The sequence below is a fragment of the Rhagoletis pomonella genome, unplaced genomic scaffold (assembly GCF_013731165.1).
Source record: "Rhagoletis pomonella isolate Grant_MI unplaced genomic scaffold, Rhpom_1.0 Rhpom_scaffold_00003, whole genome shotgun sequence".
Taxonomy (NCBI): domain Eukaryota; kingdom Metazoa; phylum Arthropoda; class Insecta; order Diptera; family Tephritidae; genus Rhagoletis; species Rhagoletis pomonella.
Genome location: NW_023458557.1, coordinates 83,784,598 through 83,811,218, shown reverse-complemented (window position 1 = coordinate 83,811,218; position 26,621 = coordinate 83,784,598). Strand labels below are relative to the sequence as shown.

At 34.1% G+C, this 26,621-nt stretch overlaps 1 protein-coding gene across 5 annotated transcripts in view; it reads left to right on the top strand.

The window, feature by feature from the left end:
• LOC118735698 (cytohesin-1) overlaps positions 1 to 26,621 on the top strand; it is a 146,529-nt gene that overhangs the window by 77,367 nt on the left and 42,541 nt on the right. For 2 of the 5 annotated variants that reach the window (XM_036465618.1, XM_036465614.1), the window contains exons 3-9: positions 2,220 to 2,352; positions 9,944 to 10,042; positions 10,113 to 10,387; positions 14,866 to 15,071; positions 16,595 to 16,706; positions 16,771 to 16,872; positions 16,938 to 17,090. In XM_036465618.1, the coding sequence (XP_036321511.1) occupies positions 2,220 to 2,352; positions 9,944 to 10,042; positions 10,113 to 10,387; positions 14,866 to 15,071; positions 16,595 to 16,706; positions 16,771 to 16,872; positions 16,938 to 17,090 (1,080 nt within the window). Of the gene's footprint in view, positions 1 to 2,219; positions 2,353 to 9,943; positions 10,043 to 10,112; positions 10,388 to 14,865; positions 15,072 to 16,594; positions 16,707 to 16,770; positions 16,873 to 16,937; positions 18,243 to 26,621 lie in introns of those variants that run through there. The other 3 variants (XM_036465617.1, XM_036465616.1, XM_036465615.1) reach the window with 2 other exon arrangements.

Sequence of the window (26,621 nt, the reverse complement as noted above, 5' to 3'; positions counted from 1 at the left end):
ATTGTTTGTAGAAAATTAATATTTTTTATAGTTATACATACATCTAACAAATCCTACAAAAAAGTAAATGCAATAAGAAATAACAAAAGTTAAAAATATATATCTACTTTAAAAAATTTTTAATTAAATTAAAAAAGATACATAATAACAAAAATGGGGAAAAAACAATAAAACAACAACGAAAAATCTAAAAAAATATAATAAAAATAAAGTATACAAGAAAAAACTAATAAAAAACTAAAACCTCTTCTAAAAAAACATAAAAATGTACAAAAATCTAAAAAAATATATTAAAAGAAATAAAAATATACATATATATAAGAATATATTTAAAAAAATAAGAAATATTAAAAAATCAAAAAAATATTAAAAAAAAGCAAAAACATTAAAAAAAAACAAAATTATAAAAAAATTTTGAATGAAACATGAAAATTTAAAAATATTAAAAAAATTTAAAAAGCATTAAAAAATTTTAAAAATATTAGGTATTTAAAAAATCTAAATAAAAAATACCGAAGTACGAAAACAAATTAAAAATATTGCAGAGATGAAAGGAATAATGCAGAAATTAAAAATAAAAAAGAAAACATCTAAGAAATGAAAAACTAAAAAGTATTAAATAAATTTAAAAATAAAATATTAAAGAAATTCGCGAAATAAAAAAAAAAATATATACATATGACCTTAATCAGATAGTGTATGTACATACATACATATTATAAAAGGAAAAAATAATGTTAATTTATTTAATTTAAAAGAAATAACTGAAAAAATATAAAATCAAAAAAATTATACATATATACATATATAAAAATATGCAATAAAAACATAAATAAATACAAATAACAAAAAAATAATGGAAACGTAAAATATAAGAAATACCAATAAAAATATGTAAAGAAAAAAAATAATAAAAAATTATGGAAAATGATAAATAAAATTATTGAAATAAATAGATAAAATTAATGAAAAAATGGATAAAAGTAATGAACAAGAATAAAATAAATGCAACAAAACTAAAAAAATAAATATAAATATATTAGAAAAACTTAAATAATATTAAAAGTACTAAAAACGTTTTTTCAAAAGTTAGCGGTTAAAGAAATCGCTTAAATGGCAGCTAGTGCCTTAAATAAAAAAAGAATATTACAAATAATAAAAATAACAAAAAATTAAAATAATAGGCAATCTGAAATGATAGATAAAAATAAAAGTAAAAAGCTAAGTAATACTTTTTTCAAAGATTAACTGTTAGAAAATCGCTGAAATGGCCGCTACGGTGTTACATAAAAATAATACAAATAAATAGAAATAACAAAAACAAAACTGAATATAAAAAATAAAAATAAATAGACATAGTAAAAATAAATGAAAATGGATACAAATAATTAAAATAAAAACCATCATTAAAAATATGTATAATTTTACAACAAAAAATTTGCTATGCTTTTAATCGATGTTTTTAATCGAGATCAAAAAAAAAGGAGGAGGCTAAGAATTTGTCGGAATATTTTTGTATGTACCGCATAACATTGGACCACGTTAACCGATTTCTATAATTCGATCATTGGAACATGAATAAATTAACGGTACTCTTAAATTTGTTTATGAGAATTTAAGTCGCTTTTGTTTTTTGCTTAAAAATTACTTAATTAGAAGTTAGTACAATAAAAAGAAGTACACGAAAATTTTGCAAAATAATTTTTTGCCTATATCAATAAAAAAATCTCTTCCGTTATTCCATGCCAATTAGTATAAACTTTAAGAGGGACCCTCATGCTCCACCTCATTTAATACCCATTAAAGGCGAGCGTATCTCCCTCTCTGCTTGTTAACTGCAAAATGAAGTGCATTCGTTATTTGCGTTGCTGGCGACACTCGCATTTCTGTTTACTTAAAATGTCAATTTAGTATTCCGTACATTTGCTATTTTTAAAATTCAACGACAGTCTTCGTTTCATTTGCCAGAAATTTCTTCTTCCTCTTCCGCTTTAGCGTACATACAGATTTACATAAAAATGCAAATTTAATTGACAGGCATTCTCCAAAATAATACCACTTACAAGTATACAGTTTACTTGAGGTACATGCATTGGCGAAAGGAAATGCAATTCGCCACTTTTGTAATTTCAATTTATTTTACATTCGCCCAAACCATCCTTTGTATTTCGCCGATGCAATAATAAACGTTTTCGTATTACGTTTTTTCTTATTTACAGCAAATCAAAGATGAACTTGGTGAGGTGGTATCGGAAATGGAGGCGCTGGACGTGCCCGAAGATAGTAAACATTCCAATAAAGAGAAACAAATGTCCATTGGGCGGAAAAAGTTCAATATGGATCCAAAGAAAGGTAAATAAAATGAAATGATTAAATTTGTATTAATTTTTTTTTATTAGTAAAACACAAACAAAGTAAGTTAAAGAAAAAGTTCTATGCAAAATAATTGCCAAACAGACTTGTAAGTAGCAGTAAATATTTTTAAAAATTGTGAAAAGTTTAGAAGAGTTTTATATAGTCTCTTTATAGTCGTTTGCATCACTGAGATATTATCTATCCTCTTACTTACCTCTGTAACAATTTGACCTTAACTTCCTAGATACTTAACCAAGACCGCTGTCCGAGAACATGGCAAACCACACCTCTAAAGGGTTGCGTTAACCTTTAGCTTTTTAAAAGTCGACACCCTATAGCGGTACCAAATATTTCTGCTAGAAAAGCGTTTGCAAAGTCAGGCAGCTGGATTGATTTTCTTATCTCTTAGAACTCAGAGAAAACGCCTGCCCCAACTCCGCGTTCAATTTTGTTGTCATTACAGCTGATGCTCTCAGGCGGAGGAATAAAGTTTCCCGTCCAGGCCGCGGCTTGCCACTATAGAAAGACCTCGAGTAGCCTGCCGAATTCCATTTCGGGGCGTTTATAATTGGTACTCTGTCCAATCTGGGATGGTAAACGAGAAATCTTACAGCAAACACTGAAGCTTTGTACATTATATGAGGGTTTATGGAAATTACGTTTCTAATTACATTGAGGACAAATCACCACCATAGTCCCGACATCTGCGACCCTCTAAACTCTTTCTAGTTCTACATGGTTATACTGGTTCTGAAAAGCTATCCACCAGACATGGGAATCGTAATATAAAATCGGACATAACAGTGTTGAGTACTTACTGAGAATAAATCATCGTTTAATAAGCGTACCACACGTCTTCCCGAACTGTTTTCGATAAACCGTTTTTTTATTGGAAGGGTGGTACCGCAGAGATGGTCCCATACTAATTTTGTTTAGATCCGATCATTGGATCATGAAGAAATTAACGGTATTCTTAAATTTTTATATCAGAATTGAAGTCGGTTTTGTTTTTTGCTTAAAAATTACATTTTTTAATCACTTCTTTTTAATTAATTTTGAAACTAGTTCATGTTAAGTTGTTTGAAGATTTCTCTATCCTGATTTTTCGCGAGTTTGGTGATCGAAACTGTTTTTAATTTAGAACATTTTTATTAGGGATGGAATTCTCCGTATATGCGGATATTCGGATAACCTTTCTTATATTCGTGTGTACGGATAAAATCCGGATATCCGGTTAATATCCGGATTCAGCGTAAGCTTGTTTAAACCGGATGTTTTTACTATGCGGATATTCGAATATCCGATTGAAGAATCCGAATATCGGGATATGAACGGAAATCAACTGGATATCCGGATGTTCAAATTTTTCAATCAGATATTCAAATATCCGGATAGTCAAAATACCCCGTTCGAATTCTTAGCACTAGTTCTCAAACATAAAGAAATTTTCCCTGCATTCATTTAGTTATACGCATATCAACTGTTTTTTTTTTTTAATATCCGAATAATCCGGATATTCGAATATCCGCTTAAAGAATCCGTATATCCAGATATGCACGGAAATTAACCGGATATCCGGATGTTTGAATTTTTCAGTCAGATATTCGAATATCCGGATAGCCAAAAAAATCCGGTTAGATCGTACAGTCCTAATTTTTATGCTTTATTTATACTTTGTGAATAAGTGTATACAAATTAATTATTTTCATCCGGGCTTGAAAGACGTCATTGCTTTAATGCAAAATTTCTCTTTTTTTATAAATATTTACAAAGTGCGAATCTATTTTTAATCTTTTAAGTTCAAAATGATTCACTTTTAGTTACGAAGCTATTTTTTATAAACAAAAAAAACTGGTGCTTGCATCTTTATGGAAATATATATATTGTAATGAGCAATTCACTTTGATTCTTTAGAATTTTCCATATTTCATTAGCATCTACCGGTTTCACCCTTTTACACTAATTACAAGTATCAAATAATTTGCGTCACTCGCACTAAGAAAACTGCTTGCAATCTACTCTGCATGCACGTTTGATTAAGGCGTGTCATTCGCGCCTCTGCCGCGCACATAAATATGCGTACATATGTGCTATGTACCTACTACATGCATGTATCAGGCTGTTTGAATTTGAAATTCCTGTCATTTTCGTTTGTTTTTCCTTCAACCTTTCTCCTCGTTTTTCACTTACTTAAATTTAATTCAATTAATTAGCCGCACATACCGCTTGAGCCCATATGTGTATACATATGTATGGATGTAGTTTGTAGGCTGTTGCATGGCATTCGAGTTATGTGCGCCAAACCCTTCAAAATGTCAACGAACTGTCAAATTTGTCAGTCGATATAATCGTATGCATTTAAAGTGAGTGCTTTTATGCGCATTTATTTAGTTTATTGCTGTGCGAAGTCCCCACACCAAATTTACAGGAGTACATGAGCATGAACACACTTATGTACATACATACATATATGTATGCCATACATACATACATACTTATACTATATATATGCGAGTGTATATGCCAGCGATCGTTTCCATGCCATTATTTTCTTCCCCCATATCTTATGTAGTTCATTTCATTGCTAATTCATCCGATCATCCTCCAAGGCGTGACATACGTCATACAATGTGATAAAATTGCCATTAATGTTGTGATGTTCAGATTTTTGCTCAACATTTTGTTGATGACAGCGCGATCACCCTCTTGACATTTCGCTTCGCAATTAGAGGGAGAGAAAGATGGCCAACATTTATGACAAAACACTAAAAAAAAAAAATGAATTGTCTTGGTTCATTTTTAATGCTAAATATGGCATGACAGAAATGATTTGTTGGACAAGTTAATTTCAATTGTCACTCCGTAAAAATAAGGGTCTGCAATGACTTAATAAACTACTTAAAGTTTGTTTGCATTCGAAAGGCTTGAGTGCGGAAATTCACTAACTGTTGGCGAATCGATGACGGCTATTAATATGTTCTGCTGTTTCCGGCTCTACTTGGCAACAATTTTTACTCCATGCCTACTAAGGTGAAGTATTGCTACGATTCTCCTTGTTAACATATCCGGCATGAAGAACTTAACCTATTTGTTACCTTCCGTAATTGTCCAGTAATGTTGCGCTTCATTTTGTATGCAGATATAATAGTTTCGCCTTAAGGAGCTCCATGGTAGTCCAGTGAAGGCTTCTGGGCCTTTGAATTCTTGTGTAGCCCCTTTTTTCTCGCGAGAATATCTGTCACCTCATTGCCGACGACTCCACTGTGTCCTGGTACCTCAAAAATGATGTAAACCTGGTTCCTGGTTTCGATAAATATTAAAATTTGCAGGCAGTCCCACACTAGCTTAGCGGTGATCTCGTGTGCAACGAGAGCGAGGAGCGTCGCTTTGCTGTCAGAGTGCATGCAGAAGTGTTTGTTGGTTGCCCCTGTTTTTACATACTACCTCAGACAAAATTCAGTAGCATGCACCTGGCCCTGAAAGGCATACTCAACTTGCCCCGATGGTTTAGGTCGTTCTTTGTTCCAGCTGATTCTGTGGGGACCTTAAAATTATGTGCGGAATTCAATCCCGGATGGCACAGGTCTACAAAGCTGATGCGCAGTTTTGCCTCTCTTTCTGTGAACCGGAGAGTAGAAACGTGTATGAGTTTCTTGTCTTCCTCATTGTCGCCTGAGAAGAGCCTTGCTGTAAACAGTGAGACCCTTTATTGACTACATTGTTTAGAGGAGGCAGGTCATGAAGCGCCTCTATAGGCGCGGTTAATGTTGTTCTCGTCGCGCCAGTGTTGCCTGCTCAGGCTAGTCGTTGTCATTTTCTGAGCTTTGTCTGTGCACGATGATGTTTTTCGACGATTCACAACCTACAATTAAAATCATGATTTTTTTTTTAATAATGTATAGGCTTATGTTCTTGAAAGGGTTAAAATTGTTCCACAGTTTTTTTTTGGCTGCGATATAAATCTTTATCCCTTTGCTCAACTTTACTGAGTGTCAATCTGTGATGACAAATGAAGTCTACGTTTAAACAAAAATTGTGACAATTCCGCCTATATGTTTATCTACTCTTATTTACATACTTACTAAAGGAATTTCCTGTGAAACAACACAGCTGTCACTTCTACAAGCGACTTAAATTAAAATATATATATGTATATATGAAATGATGACACACCTCTTTTTCAACGCTACTTAATCACTCGAAACATATATTCATCAACATAGCCACAATTTGCAAACAACTGCAAATACTAGCATATAAACATAAGCTAAATACAGATATGATTGTAACGGTTGTTCTTTTACAATTCGCGCAATCGTCACCAAACTATTATTATCGTAATAACCAGCGTCAGCCATCCATCACCGACATGCATGTTGTAAATACATACATACATACATACATACATATTACGTATTGCTGGAAGTGGCCGGAGGAGGAGGAAGACCACTCCATGGCGCTTTCGTCACTGATTTAATTGCCGCAAATGCTTGACTGGCTGTGTCGGCATGTCTGTTCATTCATTTTCTAGTACTTATGTACAATTTGTGCACCGCCAGCCGACTTCCCCACTATATGTACCCACCTACTTATTCATACATATCCATTTGTATGCTGTCATGTTTTTTTTTGTTTTTTTTTTTGTTTTTTGCTCTGCACGAGTATTTATATACGCTGATAGCCACTAATCTCTCTGTTTGTTTACTTTGTTGTCTGCTTCCAAAAGCTGGATTGGATTATGTGGTCTTGCGCTATTTGCATGTATACATATACATATATGTACATATGTATGTATGTAAATGTTTTTCATGCATTTGATTGCCTTTTGCTTGCCATTGTCAGTTCGCATAGAATTTCAACGATTCCACAATTGTTCCACCTTCGCTGCGAGTTGATTTGTTTTTTGTTTTATTTTATACATTTGCAACTTGCATCATTCGCAATAAAAAATGTGTTCTGAAAGTACCCTTTAGGAATCGCTGAAGCAATAGCAACTGGTTTGTAAAGTGAGCACAGGATCTGCGCCCAACCGTGTGTGATATTTATCGTGAGTACCTGTCGTTAAAACGACCCAACCTCACAGTGTCAAGAAGCACAACGGATCAATTCAAATGCCTTGATCAGCGCCGTAAAATGCAAGTACTTCAGTACCAATTGGCAGTGTGGGGTGGACACACCACCTTGATACGTTTCGAGGCCCATCTAAACCTCTGCCATAATATGGGTTCGGCAACCAGTTGCAATGCAACTACACATTGAACAGACCGGTGTAATGCTCACCCGTCAGTCTTGCTCAACCTGCCCGACTCACCCGACTTACTCAACTTGCCAGACCTGCACATGCTCGACTTTCTCGACTAGCTCGATTTGCTCAAGCTTCGCCTTCCTTAGTTCCTGTGTTGTTGCCACTCCAGAACAACTTCTCCCAACACACTTCCTGTGCTGTCACACTCGTCTCGCTCGTCTTACTCATCTTTCTGGTGAGCGCACTTCAGTCCTGTACTGTCAACTGACCTTAGACAGCTCAACTCGCACACATCCATTCTTGCAAATCTCGCTTGGCTTAAATGTCCAAAACGACCCTTTTGTGAGACAGCTAATGAATTAAATATTCTACAAAATTATTCTTTGTAAAATTTTACTATGTGTACTACGGCAGGTCAATTTGTATGTGAGATTTTTTCGACTATACGCTTGTAGCACAGAATGATACTTCGTGTAGTTCTAAGCAAATTTGTCGACGAAACCATGACTCTTAAATCAATTTGGGGTTTGCCATATTGCGAAAATAGGTTTCTCGAAGAAAATGTGAAAATTTTCATTGTTGCGTGCTCTGGTGGAAGTTTTAAGAAAAACATTAGAGTGGCCTTTTTTGGTCGATTTTCAAAAACCGAAAGTTTTCGCACGAAAAAAACGTGAGGTTGGCAAGGAAAATAAATATGAAATTTGTTTTTTCCGAGTCCGGAAATTCCGAGTGGTTCCGGGTTGATCATTTTGATTTTTTAATAGGAAATATGTTGAACTTGAAATTATTATTTTAAATTTTCAGCTTATACGATCATGAAACCCAATTTTTTATTGCTGAACTGTTTTTTATTGAACACTGAATACATTTACCTTTTTAAAGTGCTCAAAAAGTCTGACATTGGATGAAAAACTATGGTACACGATAATATTAAAGCTGAGAAAAATATGAAATCATCATTTATATCAATATATCATTTAATATCTAATAATAATAATATTTAATATGATTTTAAATAAAGCACAATGTAGAATTTTTCATCCAGTTGGTCCGCTGCGATCGCCATTTGTTCAGAAAAAAATGTGACGTTAGTCTGACAAGGAATTGAGACTTAGTACATACTAATAGCACCAAAGAACTTGAGAATTCTGGCGCGCTGAGTGTTGTGTTGTGTTGCTCCATGATAGCATTTCTGGAAAGCTTCTAGACTCTGAAAGGCTTTTGCTGCCGTCTGAAGCGGATGCCATACTTATCTACATAGTAGAGTACGGCTTATATGCAATTTCGCTACGTAGAAGTGCATCCAGCTTATTTACATTTTCTACCCTTCGAGACATTACATCCTATTCACAGAGATCTTAATCGACAGCACTAATCGACAGCAAATGATCTTCGTTGTTCCATTTCCCTATAGGGCCTTACCATGAACATTGAACACATTTACATACATATTACCTTATGCATACGTAAAATTGTTATTTTTATTCTTGAGCCTATTCGCATGGCATGACGGACACACCTTTATATACTTTCGTATGCCGGTATACATATCAAGATCGTAATTGATGCTGTTCATACAATTCTCTTGTGATACACAACTTAATTCCAAGTTCTTGTTGACGTATGTAAATATATGCCAATTGTATGTATGCCTTTTTATATCTGTATCACATTTTAAGCGGTTTAGTTTAGCTTTTATGTCTATTCCCTTGGATTGCTTTCAGCTATTGTGCTTTGGATAACTTGCGGTGCACTGCAAATCACTGAAACGATCAGAGACACTCCTTTAATTTGGTGGTGCCATTTATGGTTCACATTAAGTTGAATGAAGCAGTGTTTAGGAATATGCTTGCTTTACTGAGATTAAATCGATCAGATTACCTGGTATCTTGCCGACACCTCACAAGTAGAATTATCGGGCTTCCTCTATTTGATCTGTAATATGATATTCTGAAAAAATTTAGCTACTTCCTCCTGGCACTCCTGGAAGGTATTCACAAAGGGCAAATATCAATCTAAATGTATGCATAGACCTGATTTTCTGTTTTTTACAGCATTGTACTCGTATCTAACCCGCTCGTATACAAGTAACATCTCTCCTAAAGTTGATTAAACAGAGTGGGTAAAAATTCAGTCCAAAGAACTTTAACTCAACTATAAATTCTATCCTCATTCTCAGTGGATACCTGCAAGCCCCAAAACAATGCTGCACCATTTTTTTAAAAACCCATTTAAAATTTATTTCAAATCGCCAAATAAATTCTAAATCCACTCTACTACACCTATTAACTTACTCCATATCTTATAATTATTTTAAAAACAACTTTTTCTTTCAACTTTCAGGTATTGAATATTTAGTAGAAAATCGCCTGCTTCGACACGACGCACAAGATGTTGCGCATTTCCTGTATAAAGGAGAAGGCCTCAACAAAACTGCAATTGGTGAGTAAAATGAAATACGAATTTTGAAGAAAATCAGCATTTACTAAGTAACACGCACTTCTATTAACAGGCGACTACTTAGGCGAAAAGAACGACTTCAATGAGGATGTACTCAAGGCATTTGTGGCGTTACACGATTTTACGAATCTAATATTGGTGCAAGCTTTAAGACAATTCCTCTGGTCATTTCGGCTTCCGGGAGAGGCGCAGAAAATTGATCGTATGATGGAATGTTTCGCACAGCGCTACTGCCAACTCAATCCGGATATATTTACTAACACCGATACGTGTTATGTGCTAAGTTTCGCCATAATTATGCTCAATACATCACTGCACAATCCATCGGTGAGTTACTGCAAGCAAGTAACGTATTTGCATTCATGAATTCTCTGCTGCCAGCGGAAATTATTTAAACTAAATTTAGCAAAAAAAAAAATCCACCAAAAGATGCTATTGAAAGCAAAATGCAGCACAACGTCTAAAAGTACTTAACAGTTCAATGAATATGTGTTGTTTTCTATTGAGCACGCTTCCGATCACATAATGCGCGTGTCGAAATTTTGTATTTATAGCTCAGTGTTTGACGGCCATTGGCAGGGGGGACTGGCCACCCTAGCTATCTAAGTAATGTGCCGATCTTTTAGCGATTTGCACATATCAACTCATGATGCATTTTCATGGCGTTTTGGCATTTGGCAAGCATTCGGCTAGCAGGTGCCTGTCAATGTTCGCTATCAAATGCTGTTTCTTTTTTTGGATATTCATTAAAGCTAGTTATTCTCTTCAAACACTTTGCAAATCCAATTACATCTGAATGCGTTAGGCTTTTGCTAATGATCCGCACAAAAGCCTTACTAACCGCCTTTTGCATTCATCTCTCCACCCACATACGCCCGTTTAGTTTACGCGTCGATTTTATTTTTTTTTTTTGCCACTCTATGTAAATGCTCCGACTGTATTTGCTCGAATATTAGACGTCTGGTGATCTCATTTGTTTTGAATAATTACTTAATTCTAAAAATAGGTCAAGAACGATTTAAACAATTTTTTTTTTTACATTTCATTTAATTTGTTTGTATCTGTAAGTGTGGCGTTCATTGTTGCACTTTCGCAGCTGTTTTGATTAGATTTGAAGCTTTTCCATATGTAGCAATTAAAAATGACTATACAATTTTATATGTACTCGCTTATTTAGGTACAAATGTACATATGTGCGCATATACATATCTCTTTGGCACAGTAAAAGGTTAGTGACCTACATTTCTACTTAATTTCCAATATCTTTTCACAAAAAATGAACGAAAAAGAAAAAAAACAAATGATGATCTTCCTAAACATGCTCGCCCATAGCTTTGATTAGTCCAACAATTTCGCTTGCATTTAGCAGTAGCCTTATTCGCAATATTGACGAAAGTGATCTCAGCAAGGCTTACGCTAGTTCAAGCTTACAGCAGCTTTCTTTATAATAAAAACAATTATATACCATCGGTGATACTGCAAAACGGTCTATGTCTATTAGAACCCTTGACATTTAGATGGTCTCTTACTTGCACCTTTGGCTGAAGAAGATGAACGATTGCCAGAAGCGATCAGATACAGATAACAGATCAGTTAAGCACTAGAGGTAATAAGTGACATAGAACGTTTTGCAGTATCATCGACTATAATAATATCCCAACGCTTTTTACCCCTCCATTCCCGCCCATCCGCACGAGGGGCGCAGTCCGCATGACGTACGGAACCAATATTTTAAATTTTTGTGCCGAGTCACGATAGGCAGGAGTTTGTTAAGTGTCGAGATCTAAAACTGTTCAGCTACAGAACTAAATTCATCAGCTGATATTATGTATTTATGTCAATAATTCACTTATTGAGAGAGGAGAGTATCGCTTTCTTAATGCTGAAAACGTGCTGGAATGAGAGTTAAAATCCTGGCATAAGCAACGGAGTGGGTCGTGCAATTCAAAATTGGTTTTACAAGCTTTCAGAAATATGGTGAGGTTTCATCTCATCAACGATTTATTTTGAAAATGTGTATTTTTTTCAAATTGTTGCAACCATTTAAAAAAGTGAAAATGAATTTAGTTAACAAGCTAAACGAAATATTTTAAAATGGATATCAGTGGATTCCAAAAATATTGTCTAAAAATTTAAAATCTATTTAAATAAGAAGTTAAACTAAATATTATAATATGGATATCAAACGAGAGAGGTTTTACAAATGCTGTATCTATTTCTGAAATAGTTTTGGCGAGGGTTGCTACCAGTTTAAGAACTTAATCGACAAGCTAAAGGAAATCCTACTAATATTATAAAAGCGAAAGTTCGTTAGAAAGAGTGTTTGTTGGTATTTCTTTGTAAAAAATGTGGTATAGATTATCTGGATTAATTTTGCATAATGTTTTAAAGAAATGAAGAAATTTTACTTAAAATTATAAGTTCATCGAAATTTTACAATATAGATGCTAAACGAACAGATTTAAAGAAGCTTTATTTTGAAAACATTCTTAAGAGGATTTCCACCTATTCAAAAAGTCAAATTCATTTTATGTAGGATGAATTATTGCAATATGGGTGGCAAACGAATGAGGTTTTGTAAAATTTATTTTGAAAATATTTTGAAGAAGTTTGCCACCTGTTTAAAAGTCAAGTCCTATAAATTAAGCCTTAAGATCGTAAAATTTTACAAGCGTATAAACATTTTATTGTTGTCTTGCATAGAAAAATAAATTTGAAAAATACAACTATGAGTTCCAAGTTTTCAGTATTAACATACATATGTATGTAGTTTTAACCATAATAAAAACATAGCAAGGAAGAACCGTTCTCTCATTTTGTCGGCCATGATTTTTTTTTTGAAGTTTGCCGGCATTTTAAAATTGAAAATAAAAAATTGAAATTGTTCGAAATTGTTGTTGCTTCCCTGCAAACCAAAGTTTCCGAAATCTTAACGAAATCTTTAGGAGTATCTGATTTCTGTAACGATTTTTTTCCGAATCTTCAAAGAAAATTATATGAAGTGGTTGACACGAACTCGTAAAGAAATTTCTGTACGAAAAATAAAGAAAATTCTGAAAAAAGTCTGCAAGAAATTCTTCACGTAGCAGCATTATTTTCATTTCTTTACCGATTTTCTTCCGAAATTTCGTAAAAGAATGGAAGTGTGCGTAATTTATTTCATTTTAGAAAATTCGGCAAAAAATCGGATGGGATCTTTCCGAATTCTTTAAAATTTCTTTACGCTTCAGAATACTCTTAAAAAATGGTTTGCAGGGTTGAGATTGAAAATGAAAATGTGTGTGAGTTTGTGAGTAAATTTAAAAATTTAAAATGTTTGGAAACGTCAAGAATTTTAAAAGTAACTCTCAGCGGTTCTACCTTACTATATTTTTATCATGGTTTTAACGGCTTTATAGTTTTAAAGGAGGTTGCCACCTGTTAAAAAGTCAAATTAACTTTTATTTATAAATAAAATGAAACCTTACAAAATGATTGTCATGTCAAACAAAAGATGTTTAAGAAGGAGAATTAAAATGAAAAACTAGAGGCGAATGCAATAGTATTGAAGTGCTATAGATATTCACTCAATATTCAAACTACATAACATAGACCGACAACTTCTACTGCGCAAATACAAATTTGGGATATGTTTTAAGCGTTCGATTTAGTCAATTTGTTAAAAGTGTGATGAGGTCATTTGCCCACATACATACATATGTATGTATATTACGTTTTTCATTTTAAATCCCAATGTTTATATTGACTTTTGCTAAAATTTTCTAATCAAAACATCGAAAGAAATTTTGTGGGTCTAGAGAAAATTATTTTCGACTTTATAGTCCATTTATCGAAACGTGATATATTGGGCCCTATTCTGGTTTTCGTACGAATCGAAAATCATGAAATTTTTCTATCATTTTCTACACAAAAAATTTCAAATTTTCGATTTGTAGGAAAACAAGAATACGCCTCATTAAATTTTTTTTAACGTCTTATTTTTTATTTTTTGTTTTGTTACATTTGAAATATTCACGTTAAACCGAACTTAACAAGGGCGAAGCCGGGGGCAAAAGTTAGTATGAAATATAAGTTTGCGCAAGCCAGTAAGAACTTTAAATCTGTACCTATTAGAAACACCTATTTGATATTACCTCGGTGTTGTTCACTATGCTCGAAACAGATGTCGTAAAATATATGTAGGATTTTTTACCACATGCGAAGAGTTTTACATACGTCTCATAAGACTGCCGTGCTACGGTGGAATAATTACTTTAAACTTCCAACTAATCCAGAACTAGTAAATTTCATATTGTGCAAATTTATCTGTTTTGACTTATTGGGTTGACTTGATTAACCTTTAGATGTTCTATGTCATACTGAAACTTAGAATACTATGCGTACACACAAACCACATATTTTGCAATTTCAATTGCATAAATGTAGAGTTAAGTTTCGTAAAAAAAAAACTTCAAACTTGATTTCCCAAAAAATTTTAATTTTTACACATTCATGTTTCTGGCATAGGTGCGACGTTATAGTATTTATATTAATAATAATAATAGATTGGCGCTTACACATATGCCGAGGGTTTGAACCCAGGCATTGTGGAGTGGAAGCGCGCACTGCTTACCACTACACCACAGCGGCCGACTTCACTACACCATAGCGGCCGACTATTTATTTTATTTTATTTTATTTTATTTTGTTTTATTTTATTTTATTTTATTTTATTTTATTTTATTTTATTTTATTTTATTTTATTTTATTTTTTTTTATTTATTTATTTTTTTTTATAACAAACAATCAATTATTTTTAATTTCAGGTGAAAGACAAGCCCACCGTTGAGCAGTTCATTTCGATGAATCGTGGCATTAACAACGGCGGTGATCTACCCCGCGGCCTACTAGAATCCCTCTACGAATCAATACGAACAGAACCGTTTAAAATACCACAAGATGATGGTAATGATTTAATGCATACATTCTTCAATCCAGACAAAGAGGGCTGGTTATGGAAGCAGGGTGGACGGTAAGTCTTTCATTGTTATTAATTAGTAGATTAAATGAAGTAGTAGTGTAGTTTAAATTTAAATTTGTTGCTGTTCTAATTTTCCATAATTTGTGAAATTATATAATTGGTTATTTTTCCATAAAAAAGAATCGAACGAGACGAGACAAGACATAATGCATACACGTCCACAATACAGTCCGCAATTCGATATAAAAAAAAAAAATTTCAACACGTTTCACTGATTGAATCTAATTTACTTATGACGCTAATAAGTAGCATAATAATTTCTTAATATTTCCGTAAAGTACTCGGGTTGTAACCACATATTGTCGGTGATACTGCAAAACGTTCTATGTCTCTTATTAACTCTGGTTATTAATTTATCTGTTATCTGTATCTGATCGCTTCTGACAATTGTTCATCTTCATCTTCAGATGCATTCCGGTGCAAGTAAGAGACTATGTAAGTGTCAAGGGTACTAAATAATATCGTTCAAGTAGCGTTGGTAGAGACGGCCCTTTCTATTACCGTTGTTATTGTCTTAATAAATTCCCATCGAATTTTGGAGAAGGCTGTCAGCGTTCGTTCACCAAACTGCATGCCCAAATTTAGATGCCTGCTCAGGCATTTAAAACAGCCCCTCAAGAGGCTAGACAAAGACTTGGTAAAATATGGTAGCACCAAATGTTTTTCCATACGACAGGCAACAGCATACTAGCGAGCGCAACTCTGCTTACAGTGAGCCCTCCTTAAAGGCATGTTGTTGCTATTTCTTGTTGTAACAGCATGAAAATTCCCCAACGAGTTATGGAGAATGCTTCTGAATTCTAAGTCTTTGGCCAGATAGAAATCTTGGTCGTTCCGATTAGGCGGCCCTTAGTCTTCTCCTGTCATAACTTTGTAAAACCGAATTTTGCTTAACACACATGCTTTCGAGGTTATATCAGAAAATCGAACGCGCTATCGGAACGTCTGCATCATTTTTGAGTGAGGTTGCGCTTAACAAATTTTGTTTGCCATCTAGACCGAACTATTTGACTAGAACAAAGAAAAGAAAAAAGCTGGAAAACACTGTTAGAGACTCTCGAACTCTAAGACAAAACACTATTTATTTTTAAGAAATAATTCGGAGTTTTTATTTCTTAATTAAGTTTAAATATAGGGAAAAGTGAGCTGCTTTAATTAAGTATAAGACCAAAAAAACTAAAAAAAATAGCAAACAAAAGAGTAAAAAATAACGATAAAAAAATTTGAAAAATAAAAAAGTAAAATAACAAAATATAAAAAATTAAACAATAAAAAATCAAAACAGAAAAGTAAAAAAGTAAAAAATCAAAAACAAAAAAAAAACGCAAAAAGAATAGATTAAAACAAGTGTATCACAAAGATATACAAAAAACAATTTATTTAATAAATCCACTACAAATAGCACATAAGAATACTACTTAAGTGGAGCATCAGCTATGTTAGCACATAAGAATAACTCATAAGCCAAACTATTTCAGAAAGGTCAAATGATTGATAATTTTTTGATGTTACAGTTATAAATCCTGGAAACGACGCTGGTTCATATTGAACGATAATTGTCTGTACTACTTCGAGTACACCACGGATAAAGAGCCCAGAGGGATTATACCGCTGGAAAATATATGTGTAAGTAAAATAAAAGCTACTACCTCAATTAAAGTTTGCATTACTAATATGCATTATCTTACAGGTACGTGAGATACACGATCGCAGCAAACCTCATTGTTTTGAATTGTTTGCTACCGGTGGCGCTGATATTATCAAAGCATGTAAGACTGACTCCGAAGGAAAGGTAAGCAACATCACTTACATATATCTTAATTACCTCACCATATACTGATTTCTTTAAATCTACAGGTTGTGGAAGGTAAACATACTGTTTACCGTATGTCTGCGGCAACCGAAGAGGATCAACAAGAATGGATTAAACGCCTGACACAGTCCATTAGTCACAATCCATTCTACGATATATTGGTACAAAGAAAAAAGAAGGCACTTAGCAAAAGTTAGTATTGTGTGGCGGGCATAGCAATGTTGACAATCCAAATGATGGATCTCAGTGAGCCTCGCCACCGCAAAAGCGAGGAGAAGAAACAGTGTTTATCCTGCCGCCGATACCGCCACCGTCAACGTCGCCAAAGTCGTCAACGTAATCGTCGCTATTGTGGCCGTTACCACTGCCGCTGCCGTCATATCTGTTGCATGCGCCGCAGAGTTGCTACACTCTATGGCAAATGAGAGCGCGTAACTGTTAGCCAGCATCCTTTGAGGAGAAATAGAGGGGAGGAGCAAACAAAAGACTGTTGTTAATAGGTAGAAGGCCTCACATCAGCATGAAGTTGCAAGTGCTGTGCTGATTTAGTAATGACGTAGCGATGGAGGGCGGTTATTTGGGGTCCTGCTCAGCGCCGAAATGCCGGATGGTTTGCATGCAGACAACAGTAGTGGATAGACGAACAGAAAAGTGAATTGTAAAGGAATGGCTGTTGTGACGCGTGTTTCTAACTTCTAAAAAAATACTTACTCATATACAAATGTATGACTCACGAGAAGTCAGCTGTAGTGTAATAACGAAAATAAGCGTAACTTATGAATGTTTGTTTGGTAATTTAGAGAGCTTGTCGATCATTTATGTATGCGTTTTTTATGTCCTGTGTATGATGATTATTATGGTAACTTCTTGATCGCACGCGCGCACAAAACGCAGTTGTCTTTATTGTTGTGATATAATTTATAACTTATGCTTAAATTTTGTATTGTATTAAACAATCGTTTATTATTTTGTTACTTTAATGGATTATGAGAGAAAAATTCTAATGCTAGAAGAAATTAATGTTAATGTAAAACTATGATTATACTATGTAAAAATCCACATACAGTTTGAAAATGCTATACTGCAACATATCGTGCGAAAGCTGGACTTATGTATGTCTAATTAATCTTATTCAATTGCCTGTAATGAGAAGAATTGTAATTATAATTATAAAAACAAAAAAATGCCTGCTTAGTTTTTCCATATACACATGTAAGCATGTTTTGTAAAAACTAATTAAAAAAAATTATTATAACAAAAACAAAAAAAAACGAAATGCTCAGCAATAAATCTAGTTAGACGCACGCACGCATGTGTCTGTATATTTAAATAATAAAAAAGAAAAACAACAAAAAAAAACATTTCCTTAAAAGTGCTCGAATAGTCTACCCTATACTTAGAAACATATGTAATTAAGATTTTGAAAAAAGCGATTAACTCAAAACACGCAAATCAGTCAAAGAAAGTTCTTCCAAACATTGATATTAGAGCGAGAAAAAAGGCTAAGCATTATGTATGCAGATCTGTGCACTCTGCCATGATAAGCTAAAAAAGAAAATGCTATACAAAATTGTAAAGGAAAGCGAAATGCAGTTCAACGTTTTCTTATAAATTCTTTACATGGGTGAAAATTTTACAAAATTAATATTGTGTCGAAGTGATTGAGAATGGTCACCGAAGAACTCAGTCTCTTGTATTTTCAAGATTTTTTTTGACGAAATCCATCAGCATTTTACATCCTATTTTTTTTGCTACAAATTTCAAATTTAAAGTAATGTTTCCAAATCCTTTTTTTCAATAGTTTTTTACGCGCTAGTCTCTTACAGAATTTACTGATAATTGAAACAACAAACTATTAGTGGGTATTCCTTAAACACAAGTTTAAGAATTCTAAACTTGAATGCATATCTCAGAATAATTACAAAAGATGTTGAAGAAATGTAGTTCTCTAAGAGATAGTTCAGAGCTCGAATCAGGAAAACAGTTGTAATTTTATTTAATTCTATTAGAACAGAGTAATCCTTCGATCAAAGATGCTACGATTCCGGCCCAGGGTAGATATTCACCGCCATTGCTTGTCGTGACAACAAATTATTCTATAAATTAAGGGTATATTCAGTAATGGCACGATACCAAAAACCTTGCTTTCAGTTTGCGCCCATAAGTTGAGAGTCGCAGGATCTTTTTACCGTATGACTGTCATCCATGCACACTCAAGCCCGCGTACTCGGTATCTTTATGCTCTTAACTATGTAACTTATGTAAAAAGCGCGTGCAGTTGGTTATAGCCTCTTCTTTTAAACCCGCCTCCCACCCGAAATGGTTTCTACATCTTGCATAGAATAGTTCTTTCGATAGCCTCCAAAGTCTTCTCGGCTATCTGTTACTAAGATATTCCAAAATGTACTAAAATCCATCAAATCAAGATGCTAAATTTTATCAGAAATTCCTCGATACGCTAATTTTATTGAAGTTGTATGAAAGGATTTTTGTAAAAATACTCTACTTTTTCTCGAAATAAGTTGAGCTGAATTGTAGTAGAAAGTTACACAACAGGAATACGTCAACCTTTTAGCGCCTTTTCCGATACAGATTTGTAAACCTTTTCCTGGTGATGTTTTTTTTTTGCCGCTGTGACTTACTTATTCTCACTTATTTCTGCTAAAAGTTTCCAAAACCTTTTGGAGGAATCAGCTGTAGTAACAGTCGTTGGCGAGAAATAGATCTGTGTCGTTCTGATTACGCAGGCTCGACTGTTGTAGCAACGCCCCACAAGTCATTTCCCTTATTATCTGAGGTCGTAGGCCCAGAAAGTGCGAAAGGAAGAACAAAATAACACTTTTAACTCCTCTTACCATAAATTCATTATTCAGTTCAAATTCTTCTGTATCAATTTATTCAGCTTTTCACTCTAAACACAGTTTACTTCGACTTTTTCTATCCAGAGCGTATACTCTTTCTCAGCAATTAGTATTCACTACATATTAATTTTAAGCAAAATGTTATTGATTTTCTGCCGGTGATGGGTATTTGTGTACACAGCTACCACAGAACTCTATGCGAATCCGCATTCTAAGTAAGTGCCGTTTTCTCAAGTAGCTTTTAAAATTTATCTGCCCTTTCTTTTTTCAGAACAAAATTTGTGTTTAAAGCGTAGATAAATTTTAAAATCTACTAGTAGCAGGAGATCCGACAAGACCCATCTGTTTAATGGATGAAATCTACTTTGTATGAAATTTAACGTATTTGGAAATATTTCGCCAATGGGTTGGCTGAAAAAATCCCGGCCAGGATATTTTTAATAAAATATATTAAAATATTATTATTATTATTATTTTTTTTAATTGGGCATTCATCTGTTTAATGAAGAAATTACTTATATACCAAACGAAAGCTTAAAGCCTATAGATGTGTTAAACAGATGAGTGAAAATTACTAGTAATACGTACCTATTCATACCTGCCAACCAGATAGGTAGGCCAAGAAAAAATAGACAACCCAACGTTTTCGCATTGTATAGGCTTAATACTTTCGATTTGTATATAATTTGTTAATTAAACAAATGAGTACAAAATTAAAAATAATAATTTTTGAATAGATTTATTAAAAATGTCCTAGCCAGGATTTTTTTAAGCCAACCCACTTGCGAAATATTTATTAACACGCTAAATTTCACATAAAGCAGATTTCGTCCATTAAACCGCCCTTGTCGGATCTTAGACTATAGGGTTTTTAGTTTTTGTATCGATAAATGGCTCCATACTGGTTATATGTAGTTCACTGTGCATCCCTAATCCTATTCAGACTTGGTCATTCAGTTCTGAGACTTTGTTATCGTTAAACGCATCGAGCATTTTATTACCTCTTTCTTTCGAAAATAAGATCTTAAAGTCGTATTCTGTACAGCTTTAAAAAGAGGGTATAACGCTTTCCTCATAAATATCGTAAAAAAACGCATGTAGCAAACTTAGCTAAAATCTCGCATACACAACGAATTAATGTATAAAACTGTTAATATGCATACATATACTATATGTTCTAATATTGCAAATTCGCCACTATTAATTTAGCTAAACAAAACCGAAGCTCAAATTTTGTCTCAACTGATTTTGAATTTTCTTAATTTACCTGTTTGTAACTAATTTTTCGTTCTAAATATTGTATAGCAAAAATTGCTATTTATTTTCAATGATTGCAATATTACTATATAAATTAGTTTTAATTAGTTCTTTTTTGATATGTTTCATGGAAAGTTTGGCCTTTCTAGAGAATTCTCAATTACCTACTTATATTGTATAATTTTCCTTAAAAATATGTGAAAATGTGTACGTTGTATGTACATACACATATGTACGTACTCATAATTATGTAATAAATAATATTTTTTTCCTTTTCGTACACCAGCGTACACACGTACACACATAAATGCATACTTACGCAAATATTAAGACAGACGTGTTTGTATTATACACAATATAATAGGATATGTTAGTAGTCATATGTAGATGATAGCAGATTAGTACGTACATACATACATACATATTCGTTTTGTATCCGCTTTTGTCGTGAATTGTACATGTATTATATATATAGTAATTAAAATATAAAGAAAATATACAAATTGAATGTGTAATATATAGTTAAAAAAAAAAATATGATAAATACAGATAAATATAGATAAAAAAAAATAAATATGCATTTTAAATGGAAATTGTATTACATTTCACCGTGTTTTTAGAGTTTTTCGGGCAAGTTCTGCAATTCACTTCCGAGTGAATTTCAACCCCTTTTAATATGAATTCAATGTGACTTTGGTTGAAATTCACTCGGAACTGAATTGCAGACGCTGGTTCTGCTATAAGTCCTTTTCTGCTAAAACTCTGAAGTATCTATAGCTTACGCTAAGGAATATTATTTCGGTTCATTAACTATCTTTTGTCATCGACTACGAACGCGCGTAGAAAAAATATGTATTAGAGGTTGGTGAAACCATAAGTAAGGCACACTGAATTGTGGAAGTGATGCATAATCGTAGCAGTATTTCCATTCGGAATTTTACTCTAAGAATGACTATTTGTTTGTTTGGGCAATCTAATCGTGTTTATGTCGGTAAATCCTTCCGATCATTGTTCATTTCTGAAGAAACACCTCGCATGAGGGTTATTCCGCACCTCTCGTGAGTCGGGCCGGCATCGAGCTAAACTCTGCCGTAAGAATTATAAAATCGGGCTAAAACCGTCTTTGTTTGTAGTTAATCAGCCTCATTGCGAGAGTCGTGTCGAATGCAAGTCATTTTTCGAGAGTCGAAGTGTATCGAAAATTTCACGTCATTACCTAAAACTTCCACTCGACTAGTGTATTAAAACGGAGACACTTGGCAGCACTGCATAATTTTCGACGATTTTCGTCATTTTGCTTATTTTAGCACGACAGTAGACAATGCCAATGTTGTCGAGTCGTACAATTTAGCCTAATTTACGACTTACGCAATGAAGCTGAATTACTGGGTACAACAGAAACAAGTGACACCGCGACCTAGCAGATCTTTTTTATCCCCTTGTTAGGTTCCTAACGTTAACTTTCTCCTACGTTTGAGAGGCCGTCGATCGAGGCTTGTGGTCGGCAGTGGTTAGTAACCATTCGTGATCAAACTTCAAAATCAAAACTATGTATATCTCGAAGCTTCCTTTGCCACTGGAGGGAATTTCCCTCATCTCATACGCTGAAAACTTTTCGATGTTGGCGTCTGGGAATGTAATTTATGACAGCTCCTCGAAAGTAGACGCCTACCTCTTCGTACTTTCTCGTTTCTTCCCTGCAAGGAGCCTAACCCTCCCCAACGAAATCAACGGCGACCCTCTTCACCACCTGCTCTAAGGTGGGTAGGTTTCAACTACTAGGCATTCACGTCGATGGCACACCAATTCCGACGGCGAAAGATCCGAAAAGATTAGGGGTCACCTTTGGTAGCCGTATTTCCTTTTACGCGCACACAACCGCAACTGTCAATAAAGTAGAGAGCCGCAACAAGATCCTCAAGTCGCTGTCTGGCAGGACCTGGGGTAAAGACTTGGCAACATACAAGGCAATTGGCTGTCCAGTTCTGAACTATGCTGCGCTTGTTTGGTCTCCGGGGACTAGCTGGAGGTATCGAACGAAGCTGCAGCTACAGGATGTCTTCTGATGTCGCCAGACCACCAACTTCACAGTGAGACAAAATCGATTCCCGTAAGGGAGCATAACAAAATTCTCAGTAAGCAATTTCTGGTGGGATGCCATAGGTGTGAGCTCCCCAGACTCTTGCTTGAGGAAGAGCCTCCGCCCAGGCACGCCAGAAGGCATCTTTTGGAGTATATGGACGTGGTCCAGACTTACTTCGACCAACCACTGGACCCGACGAGTGATCAACGGTATTCATGGAGATTCGGTCACCTACTACCACGACTCTCGACCTATGAATTCCGTGATAAGACTTCAATCTCCACCTATTGCAGACTCGGAGCTTCGACTACCACGACAGACCCGTGTTACTCTGGCCCATTTACGGTTCAACAGTTTCTTACCCAGACGAGACTCCCTCCACGACACCAACCACCTCTTCACATGTGAGCTAAATCCTACTCATCTTACAGCCCCCTCCCTTGACACCGTCGAAACAGTTACTTTCATGGTCCTAACAATAGCTGAGCTTAACGACAGCGATTGGTAGACAAACCTTCAAAATATTTATGTCAAAAGAATATCCAAAAAGTTTAGCCTGTCTGAGGCTCCCTATCGCTCCCCAGTACTTACTGCGTGCAAAACATGATCCCGCAGTTTGCTTGGTCCTTTGTTTGTAGGTAGAAATGAAATATAGGTATCAGACCTAAACATTTCGAGGAGAATCAAAGAGAAGTCCGATAGGATGAATTGTTTTCCACGTCCCTGCTTAATTTTTAGATATGAAATCTGTCAAAGTGCAAGTCGCTTTTCGAGAGTCAAGTCGTATAGAAAATTGCATGGCATTGCCGAAAATTTCGACGCGACTAGTGTATTAAAATGTGCAATGAGTATAGCAGTTGTTCTATACTATACTCAATGACGACCCTTGCGTCCTCGTTCGCATACTCTGGGCAGCGTGAGTAACCCATGTGCGAGATGCGGTAACCAATCCAAGGGGAGCCGTAGCTCACGGCAGAAAGAGGGGGAGCTTCGGTGGGGCCACCACGTATGTCGTGGTTTAAGGTTTCACTAAAGTGTGCAGCGTCTGTTCATCAATAGGTGCGGCTGTAAGACTGTCTTGGAGCAAGCGCCTCGCCACATAAACGTGTATTCGGTTAAGAAACCACTTAGCTCCCAGCGACAGGTTGTGCGCTGGGTTTGGCACTCGCCATGTAAAAACCACTTCCAGTGAAGAAAAGCGACAAAGCATCGGAGCACCGCTATCCAAGAAATGCGTTGGACGGCGAGGCAAGAGTCGGGATTGAGTATGGTCGGGAAACTGTAACTGCATACCCTGAAGGCCGACAATACCCCCAAAAAAAAAGGAAGCGCAAATTAATAGGTTTGGTCCGTAGATGAGCAATAAAGTTTTATATTTACGAAAGGGGTCGCCAACTGTTAAAACATTAAATTCAAATATTTAGTAAATATATTATCAAAAGATGGCTTTGAAAACGATTTATTTATTTTATTAGGAAGGTTGCCACTTATTTAAAACGTCAAATTCAACGTGAATTAAGGCAACTACATAGGTAATTGATATACATGCATATGCATGCGCAATATGAGTGTTGGAAAAACGAGCTTTAAGCACGTTTCAGTAAGGATACTTACTTCTCCCACCGGAATTCTTCTACATAAGTAAAAACGTCATTTTATTAGTTATGTGTTTTTTTGTTGTTTTTTTTTTAATATAATATTCTCTATATTTGTTTTCAGTAATTTTTGTTACTTTAAGTTTCTATAATAATATTATATAATTAAGAATTTATCATTTCATCTAAATATTTCAGTTAATAATACAATATAATAATAATTAATTCATTAATTAGTCAATTCAGTAATAATAATTCTTCATTTGCTTTCCCTCTGGGCATGTTTTTGCGTTATTACTTATGCTGTTGTTGTTGTTGTTTTTGTTTTATTTTATTTTTCTGCTTCTTCTGTTTCTGTTTCGATATTTTCTTTTTTTTTTATTTATAATTATTATTATGTAATAATAGTTTTGCCTGCGGTTTCCTAATGCTTGAATGCGCTACTTTGAATTCATTTGCTTCGTTAGCTGCTTATCTATAACTATTTATTTATGTGTATTTATGTATGTATGTATGTGTTGTGTTTTGGTTTTTTTTCTTTCTTTTATTTAATAAATAAATATGTCGTTCACGCCCTTTGACTTTTACTCGTTATTTTGTTGTTTGATTTCTTTCCTTCTGCAAGTTAAATGCATTTATGTATAATAACTCCTCATTTTCGGTTTGCATTTTGCTTCTTTTATAATATATAAGTATTTATGTGTGTTAGTAAATGCTTTTGAATCAAACAAAACGACTTCTTTTCCTGTGTTAAGCAATTCGAATTTGTAAACCATTTCCTTCACCAATTTATGTATGTATGTATATGTTTGTAAGAAAATATGTTTAGATGTACTTATGCATGTATGTATGTATAGTAGGTATACAAGTATGTATATAACGAAACATAAACTACAGTCGTCGTATATATGTAGTTATGCACTAATATTTATAAAGAGCAAATTGTTTCAACAAAGCTTTAAAGTAAAAATTGCAATTAAAAATTTTTTTTTTCATAGCATAATAACTATTTTTTTAATTAAGTTCGCTTTATAAAGAAAGCCATTTCTTTATTTTCATTGTTTGTTTCTTATATTATTTTTATTCGCTTACTCTCTTTCTTCTGCATCATCTATATTTTACTTACAAATTTTTGTTTATGTATTAGCTCAAAACAACTTTTCGTTTATTTACGTATTTAACGGTACATAATTAATCTTGTTGCTGTAGTGTAACCTTTTTTTTTTGGTTTTTTACTACTCGTTTTTTCGTTTGTTTTATTATTATAATGCATTACATTGTGCGTTCTACGATAATTGAATACAATAAATTAATCGCAGTGTTTTCATATTGTTGCTGTTGTTGTGTTTTGAAAATTATTTTTACAAAATGTGATTTTCATGGATTTATCTGAAATGGCTAGCAGACAAATTTTTGTATTTATCTTGTAAAGTGTTTTGTGTTCAACAGGCTTTTTGCGGGGTGTCTTTTTTTGGTGCGAATTAACTTTTATATTTTATATTTTTCGGATTGAGCTGCCTTCGCCAAATGTAAATTAATTTGTATACCCAAATATTTAACAGTTAGAGACTGCTTTGTAAAAGTTCGAAAACATCAGTTGAACTTCATACACCCGTTGTATTTATCTATAGAAAGGTTAAGAAGAATAAGAAGAAGTTCACGAATGTAATAGATCTGAACGTTCGCTATGTGCACCCCTTTTAAATATCTATTTAAAAATAGATTTTTATCGTCCACAAAAAAAAAAAATTAAAAATTCAGCGTTAAGTTTTAGCGACTTGAAACTTGCACTTTTTACCAAAATTGAATGCGCTACAAAACTGCATACCCTAAAATTTTCGAAAAATTCTGAATAAAAAGTTTGAAATTTCGTTGAAAATTTTTTGAATTTTTCTGAATTTTATAAAAAGTGTGAAAGTTGATTTATCTCGT